The 13,757-nt window shown below is 36.9% G+C and overlaps 1 protein-coding gene and 1 non-coding gene across 3 annotated transcripts in view; one reads left to right on the forward strand and one right to left on the reverse strand.

The window, feature by feature from the left end:
- CTNNA3 (catenin alpha 3) overlaps positions 1 to 13,757 on the forward strand; it is a 1,846,273-nt gene that overhangs the window by 42,583 nt on the left and 1,789,933 nt on the right. For both annotated transcript variants that reach the window (XM_040242231.1, XM_040242230.1), the window contains exon 2: positions 11,716 to 11,819. In XM_040242231.1, coding sequence (XP_040098165.1) covers positions 11,721 to 11,819 — 99 coding nt within the window. In that variant the 5' untranslated portion in view covers positions 11,716 to 11,720. The remainder of the gene's footprint in view (positions 1 to 11,715; positions 11,820 to 13,757) is intronic.
- LOC120865538 lies at positions 187 to 329 on the reverse strand. Its single transcript, XR_005721446.1, has one exon. It is a non-coding gene; the product is annotated as a small nucleolar RNA SNORA67 (small nucleolar RNA).

Here is a 13,757-nt window from a genome sequence, read left to right on the forward strand (position 1 = left end):
CCATACTCGTCCAGCTGAAACATCCACCATGAGCAATTCTGTGGATGTAGTTTTCTCTACTGGTGGGGAAGTCATAGCTGATGACTAAGGAAACGTGCTGTACATCGATGCCTCTGGCCTATGTCAAGAAAGAAAGGAGCTTCAGTGTGTGGATGAGAAAGCACAAGTCTATCCAGAATTAAGCATACATGTACACAGTCAAAGGAAGGCAAAGGAAACAAACATCCCCTTCCCTCAGAAACCCAAGGTTTGCCAGATTTTATTCCAAGTTGCTACTTTCCTAAAGAGGTACACTAGTAGTCCCCTTTGAAGAGGGAATAACCTTGGATCAGCCTTTTTTTAAAAAATTAATTTTTATTGGAGTATAATTGCTTTACCACTATACATGTGTTAGTTTCTGCTATATAGCAAACTGAATCAACTATACATATACATATGTCCCCCCCTTAAAAAAAGTTTCTTTCCCATTTAGGTCACCACAGAGCAGTGTTCCCTGTGCTATACAGTAGGCTATCATTAGTTATCTAATATTTTATACATAGTAGTATATATATGTCAATCCCATTCTCACACTTCATTCCACCCCTCTTCCCACCTTGGTTTTCATGTGTCCATTCTCTATGTCAATGTCTGTATTTCTGCTTTGCAAATTTCACCTGTATCATTTTCTAGATTCTATGTATAAGCAATATTATATGATATTTGTTTTCCTCTGACTTACTTCACTCTGTATGACAGTCTCTAGGTCCATCCAAGTCTCTTCAAACTGCACAATTTTGTTACTTTTTATGGCCCAGTAACATTCCATTGTATATGTACCACATCTTCGTATACATTCCTCTGTTGATGAACATTCGGGTTGCTTCCATGTCCTGGCTATTGCAAATAGTGGCACAGACTTTTAAAACTTCTTTTAAGAGAGTATGGAAGAATGGAAATCCTGGAAGTAGAGAAGAAATCTGGAATTCTCAAAACGGTTGCAAATCACTGGTTTTTGTAAGTATATTAATAGATTTATGGAAAAATGAATGTAGTGTTTTCAAAGACTGTGGTTTTGCCTATTATACAGAGTGAAGTCAGCCAGAAAGCAAAACACCAATATAGTATACTAACGCATATATATGGAATTTAGAAAGATAGTAACGATAACCCTGTATATGAGACAGCAAAAGAGACATAGATGTATAGAACAGTCTTTTGGACTCTGTGGGAGAGGGTGGGATGATCTGGGCGAATGGCATTGTTTTATCTGTTTTGATAAGCAGGGTATTATTTATGTGTGAGTAATCAGAAATTGAAGAAATGGGACTTTTTTTGGCTTCAAATTGAGGTTGATATGAATTCTGCTTTTTTCTTTTTTTTGCTATTCTCTTTTTTGTTCTTGCTTTTCAAAAATACCAGACCTTAGGAGAATTCCCATACATTTGAGCTGTCTTATAATATTATGGAGTGGAATTGACCCATAGGCCCACTGGACTTGCAGCAGTGAAAGCTACTGTCACTTTCAAGGTGTATATGAAGGGCATGTTACTTCTGCCCTGGTTGTTTAAACTTGATGCTTATAGTGCAAGTTATTCTTGTCCTGGGTGAATCAGTGAAAGCTTCTCTGAGGTTTCACATACTAGATTATCTTCTTAGATTTCAATTGGACCAGTTTAGACCTTTGACTTTTTAAATAACAGGCAGGTAAACTTCAAGCTGGGCTTATATGAGATAGGATCTCACTTCTGGTATAATTTTATACAAAATGTCCTTAAGTTGAAAGGCATTGCTACACAGAATAACCATGGGGCATTTTTGTCCTTTCTTCCTACCTGCAATTTTGAAAATGTGTGCCATTGTGAAAAAAGAATGAGCTTTTAGTGTGAACTGTCATTTTATAAAATAACTTAAAATGTGTGGTATCAGAAGGGGGTAATTAGGTTATCTTACAAAATTCTTATATATAGTCTTACTTTTCAGTTAAATCAGAAATTGAATTACAACCTGTTTCTTTATTTTGGAGGGCCATTAGACCAGCCAGCAATTCACAATAAGAAGGACGTAAGACCTAAATATAAATAGAACCTGATGTTTTCCTTTGTTTTATTTCATATTAGTTAAGTCATTCATTTGGGTTTTTTCCTTTTTTTTTTTTTTTAATCTATTTTTGAAGCTCTCATTCAGGTTGTATGTGGGGAAACAAGTTTTATTTTGGTTACTATGAACAAAAGAAACAAATGTTTGAATTTAATTTAATTTGTATTTTCTCATAAAGAATCCATAATACAAATTTTTTGGGGGGAGGGGGGAGGAGCTCAATTTGATTATTTTTCAAAAAACACCAGTAAGATTACTATCCAAAGGTTGTTAGAAAGAACTTCAAATGCTTCCAAGAAGCCTTTGAAAGTTTGAATTATAACCTGCTAAAGATATTTACATTTTATTATAAAATGCGATTTTTTTGCTATATTGAAATAAAATTCAGTCTCAGGGATCCAGACATGTGGTACATTTAATAGCTGTAGCCTTACCACATTGTTGGGGGGCTTCCCTTGTAGCTCAGTCAGTAAAGAATCTGCCTGCAGTGCAGGAGACCTGGGTTCGATCCCTGGGTCAGGAAGATCACCTGGAGACCTGGGTTTGATCCCTGGGTCAGGAAGATCACCTGGAGAAGGAAATGGCAACCCACTCCAGCATTCTTGCCTGGAAAATCCCACAGACAGAGGAGCCTGGTGGGCTGCAGTCCATGGGATCACAAAGAGTTGGGAATGTTGGAATGTATACATTCTATTGTATTTTCTTTGCTCTGTTTTGTTCTTAAAACAAAAGAAAACAAAAATCCTAAAAAAGTCAACCAACCAACCAACCGAACAAAATAAAACAATTGTAGCCCTGTCTCTGGAACGTACCTCTTATCTCACTCTAGAATTGATTTCAAGGGGCTCAAGACTATGAGGCTGTTGTGCCTTAGGAATTTTTTAGAGTATTTAGGCATGCTGCATTTCTAATTAATTCACATGTAGGCAATATGCATTAGATTTTGAAGTCAAGAGAGCCAATGAAATGAGTCACCAGAGGGAAGCTTTGTGTTAAGCCCTTTCATTATGGGAACAAACAGCAAAAACATTCTTGAATAAATAATTACAGGCTCTATAGATGAAAGAGGTATTTTTAACCTAAATGTAGACAAGTATATTCTACATTCCTACTGAAAAGGGGTAATAATATCAACTAATATTTGTTGAGCTCTTAATAGGTGTCTGAGGCATGGGCTAAGTTATGACTTCTATATGGATTTTTAATTTTAATCTTCAAGATAATTTTGAAGAAGGTACTCTTCAGTTCAGTTCAGTTCAGTTCAGTCACTCAGTCATGTCCGACTCTTTGCGACCCCATGAACAGCAGCACACCAGGCCTCCCCGTCCATCACCAACTCCTGGAGTCCATCCAAACCCATGTCCATTGAGTCGGTGATGCCATCCAACCATCTTATCCTCTGTCATCCCCTTCTTCTCCTGCCCTCAATCTTTCCCAGCAGCAGGGTCTTTTCAAATGAGTCAGCTCTTTGCATCAGGTGGCCCAAGTATTAGAGTTTCGGCTTCAACATCAGTCCTTCCAATGAACACCTAGGACTTATCTCCTTTAGGATGGACTAATTGGATCTCCTTGCCATCCAAGGGACTCTCAAGAGTCTTCTCCAATACCACAGTTCAAAAGCATCAATTCTTTGGCTCTCAGCTTTCTTTTTAGTCCAACTCTCACATCCATACATGACTACTGGAAAAACCATAGCCTTGACTAGATGGACCTTTGTTGGCAAAGTAGTGTCTCTGCTTTTTAATATGCTGTCTAGGTTGTTCATAACTCCTTCCAAGGAGTAAGCATCTTTTAATTTCATGGCTGCAATCACCATCTGCAGTGATTTTGGAGCCCCCCAAAATAAAGTCAGCCACTGTTTCCACTGTTTCCCCATCTATTTGCCATGAAGTGATGGGACCAGATGCCATGATCTTAGTTTTCTGAATGTTGAGCCTGAAGCCAACTTTTTCACTCTCCTCCTTCGCTTTCATCAAGAGGCTCTTTAGTTCTTCTTCACTTTCTGCCATAAGGGTGGTGTCATCTGCATATCTGAGGTTATTGATATTTCTCCCAGCAATCTTGATTCCAGCTTGTGTTTCTTCCAGTCCAGCGTTTCTCATGATGTACTCTGCATATAAGTTAAATAAGCAGGGTGACAATATACAGACTTGACATACTCCTTTTATGAGAAAGCTGATGTTTAGCGAGGTTCACTAACTTGCCTAAAGTCACCAGTGAGCAGTGCCTAGATTCTCACCCAGACCAGATTCAAAGCCAGTCTTAATTACTGAGATCCAATGGTGATGAAATGTAGAATTTAAGAATCCCTTCGTAGGCAGTGGGAGTGGAGAAGCTGCAATGGTTCTCACACTGGCTGCTGCATTGTTGCCCTGCTGAGGGGCTGAGTGGAGCTGAAATCTAGTCCTCCATCTGCTGGACAAACTGGAGGCCTTCCTGCTAACACCTACAGGGCTTTTTCTAATTGGTCTCCCTGAAAGACTCAGATTTTACTAGTTCACTCAAAGCAAATCTTAATTCTCTAAACCTCTGTGTACTGCTGCCTGTATTTCCATTCATTCACAATAATCCTTTGACTCCAACCTGTCTCTTTCTGGTCCACATTCTCCTTGTTTGTCTCATTTCATCTGTCTTTATGTTGTAACTCTGAAATCTGTATTTTGATCCCAGACTTCTCTCTCAAACTCTACTTTCATGTCTCTAACTGCCTACTTACTAATAACATCTTTAGTTGAATGCCTATTATACATCCTAAATTTGTATGTATCTCAACTTATGTCCCAAACTGGGCTCTTCATCTTCCTGTTCCTCCTGCAGCGTCCCTACCTCAGTTAGTGGCAATACCATCCTTCCAGTTGCTTCAGACAGAAAACTTAAAGATATCCTGATTTCTTTTTGTCTTATGTTCAATCTGTCCGGAATTCCTATTGGTTCACAATTGTCTACAATCTGACCACTTCTGTTCATTTCTGCTGCCACCAGTCAGGTTTAGGCCATTATTTTCTCTCATTGGGGTCACTGCAGAAGTTTCCCAATAGTGTCCCTAATTTTGCTCTTGTCCCCAGTACTTCCTGTTATTCATCAGAGTGATCCTTTCAAAATATAAAACAGATAATGTTTCTCTAGTGTTCAAACCCCTGTACTGTGTCTCGTGGTTTGATAAGATCTGTGGTTCCCCCCTGTACCCCCCTTAACTAACTCCATTACCATTCTGACCTCTTTAACGATGCTTTTTGTAGTTCACTCCAACCCACTTACACTGGCCTCCTTGCTCATCTGCAAACATGACAGTACTCTCCTGTCATTAGGTTTTTTCTCCAGTTGTTATCTCTGCCTAGAATGCTCTTCTCCCAGACCTCTGCTTGGCTAATTTCTTAACCTCTTGAAGTCTTTGCTCAAATGTACTCTTCTCAATGAGATTAATATTTATCTTATTTAATATTGCAGTTTGCTCCCAACTCTCTTATCACTTCTCCATTTTACTTTTTCTTTTTGGCTAGCATGTCTTTTTCTAAGGTACTAAACGATGTTACTGTTATTAGGTTTATTGTTTATGCTCTCTCCTTTCCCATGATTAGCACAAAGTAGAAACAATAAATATAAGTTGAATTAGTGAATAAATGAATGGTGCCCTATAGCCTAGGGGTGCCTCTGATCTCAAATCATTTAGGTCTTATAACTGACCAAAAGGCAAGGTAGAAGAGCTTACACTGATTATTGATGTTAAATAAGTACATGGAAAGTATTTGCAAAATGTAAGAACAACATCTGAAAAGAGAGAAAGTCAATTATTAGACAATTGCTTGATTTTATTGACTCTGACAAACCTAAGATCCTTTTGTTCACCAAATGAGTAAAAGATATGTGTATTTCTTTCTTGACAGGACAGACAATCCAGTAAATGATTGCACTGGAAGCATGGAAATGGGGGTTTGGGATGGGGATGGAGGTACACTTGGAAAATAGCGATGTGTAGACATTACAGTGGACATTTTTAAAATTATAGTTGTCCCCTTTCCATTTGGTTTCATTCTAGCTAAGACTTAATTATACAAAACCAACTGTGATAATATTATGCAGTAAATCCCCCATGCCCCATTTTCCTTTTCTTTACTTAAACCTATTTATTGTAATTTAGATGATTTTTTGGTCAATTAACATTTGGTTCCACTCCTTCACATTACTCCTAACCACATTCAGCTAACTCTTCTAAGGGATGCCTATGGGGGAGAGTGAAGCCTACTTTTGTTATGTACTCAATATAAATTTTTAATGATAATTAAAATAAATGTTCTCTTTCATGAAGCTATCTCAGTACTTGGAAATCCTTAATTAGTTGCTCACCCTTTCTTCTGATATTTTGGAAGTACAGTGTCAGCTAATATTAACATTTGTGATGATCATGGGATTTTTTTTTGTTGTTTAGTCACTAAGTCATGTCCAATTCTTTTGTGACCCCATGGACTGTAGCCTGCCAAGCTCCTCTGTCCATGGGATTCTCCAGGCAAGAATACTGGAGTGGGTTGTCATTTCCTTCTCCAGGGGATCTTCCTGACCCAGGGATCAAATCCACATCTCCTGCATTGGCAGGCAGATTCTTTACCACTGAAGATGGTGGGGATTGTGACCTACTAAAAGTATTTCCCTTTTCCATTTCACTAAATGAGATCCCGAATGGATCTCATGAAGCCCAAAGATACTTTTGGTAGAAGAATTGTTGACACCATCAAAGCACTTTAAACTTGAAGGAAAGAAATCTATTCTCAGATAAAGCCATCAAAGGCATGTGAATGTGTACACACACATATATATGTGTGTGTGTGTTAATGTTGTGACAATAATTAGGGCATAGAAAGAACCATGTTAATAGAGATGATGCGTAATGATTACCTAGAGAAAAATCACATGAGAAAGGGTCAGTATAAATAAGTAATAATAAACATAGGTACATGGAAAAACAGTTTAAGTAATCTTCATAGATATCAATAAATTATGAATTTTGTTGTGTTTTTGAGTATTTAAATTGTTTATTTTCTCATGAATATAATGCTGAATGTTCACAAAAATAATTTTAATAAAAGGAGTAAAGAAATATATGCAGCAAATAACAACTCCTGAATGGAAACAAGTAAACTTAAGGAAAAGTAATAACAGAGAGCATTTGAATGAGGGGGAAAAGAGAGGAAAAGAGAAGTAATTTTGTTGCAGAAGCTTGAAAGTCTTTTCCTAAACGTGGAAGAACTGATGCTTTTTTATTGTACCTCTGTGTTAACTGCATGTTTTAGAAGATTGAGGATAGAATGAAAGAGCAAATCTGACTAAAAGGGCAGAACTTGGTGATATGGAGTGCTAGAAAGTTTGGGTAGTTCTGTCCTTAACATTTGTAGTGAGCAGAATGAAAATATACATGGAGGCCTGCATACCATACTTACATATGTGAAAGCTACAAATCAAGCTAACAAGTTGCTAAAACAGCAACTATCCTCTTATCTTATCTTTCTGCCTTGAGAAATATACCTCCAAATTGACCTGAAAGATATAGATCTGGATTTAGAATTCTTGTATTCCTTGACGTTTCCTGTTAGAATGAGGTGATGCCCCTGATGGTCAGCTTCCTTTCCTTCAAACTTGTGGCTCTGTCTTGTACTTAAGAGGCCTTGAGTTCAGTTCAGTCGCTCAGTCATGTCTGACGCTTTGCGACCCCATGAATCCCAGCACGCCAGGCCTCCCTGTCCATCACCAACTCCCGGAGTTCACTCAGACTCACGTCCATTGAGTCAGAGATGCCATCCAGCCATCTCATCCTCTGTCGTCCCCTTCTCCTCCTGCCCCCAATCCCTCCCAGCATCAGAGTCTTTTCCAATGAGTCAACTCTTCGCATGAGGTGGCCAAAGTACTGGAGTTTCAGCATTAGCATAATTCCTTCCAAAGAAATCCCAGGGCTGATCTCCTTCAGAATGGACTGGTTGGATCTCCTTGCAGTCCAAGGGACTCTCAAGAGTCTTCTCCAACACCAAAGTTCAAAAGCATCAATTCTTCGGTGCTCAGCCTTCTTCACAGTCCAACTCTCACATCCATACATGACTACTGGAAAAACCATAGCCTTGACTAGACGGACCTTAGTCAGCAAAGTAATGTCTCTGCTTTTGAATACTATCTAGGTTGGTCATAACTTTTCTTCCAAGGAATAAGTGTCTTTTAATTTCATGGCTGCAGTCACCATCTGCAGTGAAATTGGAGCCCCCAAAATAAAGTCTGACATTGTTTCCAGTGTTTCCCCATCTATTTCCCATGAAGTGATGGGACCGGATGCCGTGATCTTCGTTTTCTGAATGTTGAGCCTTAAGCCAACTTTTTCACTCTCCCCTTTCACTTTCATTAAGAGGCTTTTTAGCTCCTCTTCACTTTCTGCCATAAGGGTGGTGTCATCTGCACATCTGAGGTTATTGATATTTCTCCCAGCAATCTTGATTCCAGCCTGTGTTTCTTCCAGCCCAGCGTTTCTCATGATGTACTCTGTATATAAGTTAAATAAGCAGAGTGACAATATACAGCCTTGATGGACTCCTTTTCCTATTTGGAACCAATCTGTTGTTGCATGTCCAGTTCTAACCATTGCTTCCTGAGAGGCCTTGGGTACATGCAAATGGACAACTTGCATGTCTGAGCTGCATAATACTCATCAGCAAACAGCTGCCTCTTGGCTACCTCTCAGGTATGGGGATGGGCATGTTATCATTTGCACTTAGAAGTTTGGGTTGCAGAAAGAGGCTGGCATAGGCATTGGAAGCGGACTTGGACTAAGTAGAGAGCTGGGGGTACTGAGTGTGTCAGAAAGGGTATATATGAGCTCTGGGAAGACACATCACCTTGGTCTCATGGACTCTTCTGAAGCATTAATAGAATGTGTATCCCCCATGACCTCTCAGAGTTAACTTCACTTAAAAGTGAAATATTTGTTAAATGGAATGAGTTTTAAATTGCTACAAGCTCAATTTAAAGCAAGGAATAAAGTGGAGTAAAGAAAATTTAGGCATATGGACAAAGGCAACTTGGGGAGAAAGGAAGTATCCACATGATACTTTGTTCTGCCTTACAGACTATTCCTGGAGACATCTATTACTGCTGTCAAGAGATTTGTTTTCCTTCCTTAAACTCTGAAAATTGGGGTTTGATCTAGTCTGCTTGTTTCCAAACCTGAACCTTTTCCACTTTATAAAACTATCTCTAGTGGTTAGGAGTTAAAAAATTTTAGATTTCTACTCAACATGAGGAAGAACTTTATAAAAGTAATCACTGGCATGTAATGGTATAGTGAGCATCTCGTTTCCCAGTACATTGTTGAAATGAAGGATGCTGTAGGAGGTGTCCTTGAACTGTTCCAGAGATACTTTCTAACTCTTAAAATTCTGTGGATTATAAAATGCAAATGCCTTGGGTTATAATACCCATACCCTAGCAGGATTTTAGTTTCGGATTCACATTGCATTATGGCTACAAAAGGTTGGTAAAAACTCATCAGATTTTGACCTTGCTTTGACTTCATTTGCAAAATTCTGTAGTCTGATGCCTATTATTGCCTTGATCTCCAAATCAGTTTCCTCAGTTAACTAGAAAATGTTTTGATACTATACACAAAGTGATTAGTATGTACAGTGTTAGTATTTTTAATAGTATACTCAGATTTGGAGATGTAATTGTACTTAAATGCTTTCTTAAATTATTAGATTTGTCATAATTGTTTCATTTGAAATTTTCAGCATAATTATCTTTGTTTTTAATAAGATATATGAAAGAATTATAAATATTAATTATGAGTTTGTCTGATTATACGTTTATTTGAAATCACAATTTTGACTATATGTACAAATTTCTTTGTTGAGGCACTGTAGACAGTCTTTGGCAGATTCTTATTATTCTCAAGAATACTTTATATATCCATTTTTGTAGTAAGAGAGTCATGGAAGGTAGCCATGTGGCATATATTTGGAGAGCAGTAAGGTTTCTAGGCTCTATAATATTTGCCTCTATTTAACAGATTTTATTATCTAAGAATTAAATTACATCAAGAAAAGAGCCAATAAGGAAGATTTTTTTGTACAGGGTTGTTTTGTTTGTGCATCTCTCTCTCTGCACATGTATCAGGCATATAGTGTAGGCTTAGTGAAGCACTGATCTTTTCAGTTACATGTACATGAAGAGGTCATGATTATCTTTGGATATATACACTAAAACATTTATGGATCCAGGGGAAGGATTTGAGAGAGCGTGAGAGGCTGAAGGGCAGAGAGATGCTGATTTTGTGGAACTAAAACAGTGGGATCTGAGAAAGGTAGGAGGAGAATGGGGTAGACTCTCAGGGCAAAGAGTTGGAGTGAACATGGACCCTACCCTGAGATTCTGACTTCCCTTAGGGATTGGAGGCAGAGGTATAGAAAAAAGAACACTACTCTTTCCTAGAATCCCTGAGATTGAGAGGAGTGTTAAAAGGACTGATTCTGGGATAAAACATGATTTCATGAAAATGTGTCATTCTTTCTTTCACTTCTTCATCTATCTATCCATAGTTCATTAGTAAAACCAAAACCAACCCTGGTTTTACGAATGGACTTTGTAAGAAAATAAGAAACTTAGAAGAAAGTTTGGAGGAAACTTTGAAAGAAAATAGGCAACAACTAAATGGAAAGATTTGTGCATTGATAGTAACACACACTTCTATAGACTATAATAGTTTATAGGCTAATAATAGGCCAAGTTATACATAGGATAGATGTGTTTCTTACTGTTATCCTGTGAACCTTCAGTAAATACTTGCTGGGTGATTATTGATTGTGAATAAGTTAATATAGATTTGTTGGCTTAGAAATTTGGGTAATAGTCTTCATGGCTGATGTGTTACTTTGAAAATGTTATGAAATTCTGTACATGGTCACTTGCTATATATGTATTCTTATTAAAAAATCTCACTGAACCAACATTTAAGATTTATATTAAGGTCTGAAAGAATGGTTTGCAATGTTTTTCTTATTTTGTCTTGCCCAAACATGAAGATTTGCCTTTCTTTTTATAATAACTATGCTAATTTATGTTAGTTTCTTTTCTGTAAAGGAAAGGAAATTGCCCAAAACTTTCTTCTTCAAATCAAAACCCTCAAATGATTCCCTAAATAGAGAGATGTATTATGTCTTCCAAAGTCCTACCTGATTCTTCACCTGAATGGTCATTAACAAAAGGCAAAACATGGGCTCTGGCTGCCCTAGTTGTTATGATTTCATGGAAGTCAAAGCATGTGTTTGCTGCAAGATATCTCTCACCAACTCAGCCATTCATTTTTTGCTTAAGACTCCTGATAAATGCAAACTCACCTTGGCTGGGTTATAATTTTAGTTATGAACAAACCAGCATAAATTAATTTGTTAGAGGACCCAAGCCCAGAAACATGACCTGAGAAAACAGCTGGGGAATATCTTGTTTCTCTGTTGGTGGACTTGGCACCTTTGTCCTCTGAGGGCTACAGCTGATAGCAGGAGGAGGTGCTTGAATACTAATCACACATATGCTGTGATTTTTATCAGTGCTTTCCTCTAGAAAGTATTTTTTCTTTATTAGTAAATGTCTTTTTGTTTTTGTGCACAGGCAGCATGTCAGCTGAAACACCAATCACACTGAGTATCAATCCTCAGGATCTGCGGGTCCAGACATTCACTGTAGAGAAACTACTGGAGCCTCTCATAATCCAGGTATTGATAACATGGAAATTACAATGAATAGTAACTGCAAAAGTACTAAGAAACATATGAAAAATAAGTAATGGAAAGATTTGATTTTTATAGAATGATATGTTATCCAAAATTGTCTTTTAACATGTTTTATTATACATGTTTCAATGCCATTCTCCCAAATCATCCCACCTTCAATTAGCCTCTAATTAAAATAAATAAATTTAAATTAAAAAAAATAAAATGTTTTAAAGTGTACCAAAGTATCTATTTAGTAATAATAGTGATAACATTCTGAAAGTTCCTCCCCAGATTCTTTTTAAAAAGCAAAAAAGTAGTAATATGCATATGCAGTTTTGAAAGTACCTTTATGCAAATTATCTTGTTCAATTGTCATGAAAACTGAGTGAGGCAGGCAGCATGGTTAAAACCATTCTTATTACACAGATGAGGAAACAGCTAGAAACAGCCTAGAGAATTTCAGTGACCTGCCTCAGAGTACCTGGTGGCTCATCTGTCAAATAGGGAATTATTTTAAAACACCAAAATGTATGAGAAAAGCAGATATTTAAGTTATTCTGTGATAAAATCTTTCCATAAAGTGAATAATTCCTTAATAATATGCATAATGATTCTCTAACTTTATTATGTAAGCCCAGATTTTATTTATTGGCTTTTCTTAGAGCAGAGTTTGGAGAAACTTATACTATAGTATAGATTTAAATTCTTTGTTTTTAACCCCAAATTTGTGCGAAAACTCCTCTTTAAGCTTACCTTCCATCATACCCCCCTAAGACAAATTGTCCCTTTTTTTAAGGCCTTGAAGTACTTTAGGGTTTCTTGAGTGAGAAATGACACTGACCTTACCTCTGATAATTTAAACATTTTCTGCTTGTCTTCTTTGTGAGGTGGATGGTGGGGAGGAGAGTAGCTCTAACAATAAGCTTTGTACATATTTTTACTTAGCATATCTCCTACTGGAATGATGATTTAAAACATGTGCCTCACTGATGATAGCTTAATCATGAACTTTGGCAGTCTATAAGACACTAATATCTGTTAGGAAATTGATATTAGATGACCCTGAAACTTCACTGAAGTCTCTGTCTTTGCCACCCACAGAATGGTCTCATGTTAAAAAGAGAATTTTTGAACAACAAAATTATTTGCCCAAGCTCTTGATTTTCATTATAATGGGATTCTCCTTACAAAAAACCAGTACATTTCAAAGTCAGAGTCGTTAATTTGGATTTGACGAACAACCTTCTTGTCACCCTGATCATGTATTACCTATCAATACAATAAAAAATTCCATTAAAGATATTTTTTTACTAGAATGGCATCATACTAAATATCTCATCACATTCTTTTTTAAAAAGTTTAATTTGAAATTGTTACATTGTTTATGTTAAGCATGTAATATAGTCTCTGAGTATAGTGGAAAACATTCCAAAAGAAGTTAATGATCTTTAAGTTCATAATGCCACCAGATAAAGTTATCATTTAGTAACCCCATTAAAAAAGTCTCACCTTTCATCATTATTTATCTTCATGTTATATTCCTTTGCTTTCAAGGTTCCACAGAAATTACTTACTATCTCTGTATATAACTCAAAGTCAAAATTACATTTTAATTTTTGGAGTAATTGGTCATAGATACTATTATGTCACTCTGACTTCTAAATTCATTGATTCATAAATCTTTATTGTGCTCTTTTTATAGTTATCAGTCTTTCCGACCAAACTTAATTTATCTTTAATCTATTTTTTTTCTTCTGGGCACAGGTAAATCACTAGGTCATTTTGCAGGGATGTTCAGTCTGGGATATATTTCAGTCATTCACTTTCATTTTCTATGTGTGATAACTTACACAGTTGCATCCTTCTGTAATAAATTCCTCCAATGGATCAGAAATAATTTTTTTCTCAGCAATTACATTTTTATGATTGCAACTGTAG

The sequence above is a fragment of the Oryx dammah genome, unplaced genomic scaffold (genome assembly GCF_014754425.2).
Source record: "Oryx dammah isolate SB20612 unplaced genomic scaffold, SCBI_Odam_1.1 HiC_scaffold_6, whole genome shotgun sequence".
Classification (NCBI taxonomy): domain Eukaryota; kingdom Metazoa; phylum Chordata; class Mammalia; order Artiodactyla; family Bovidae; genus Oryx; species Oryx dammah.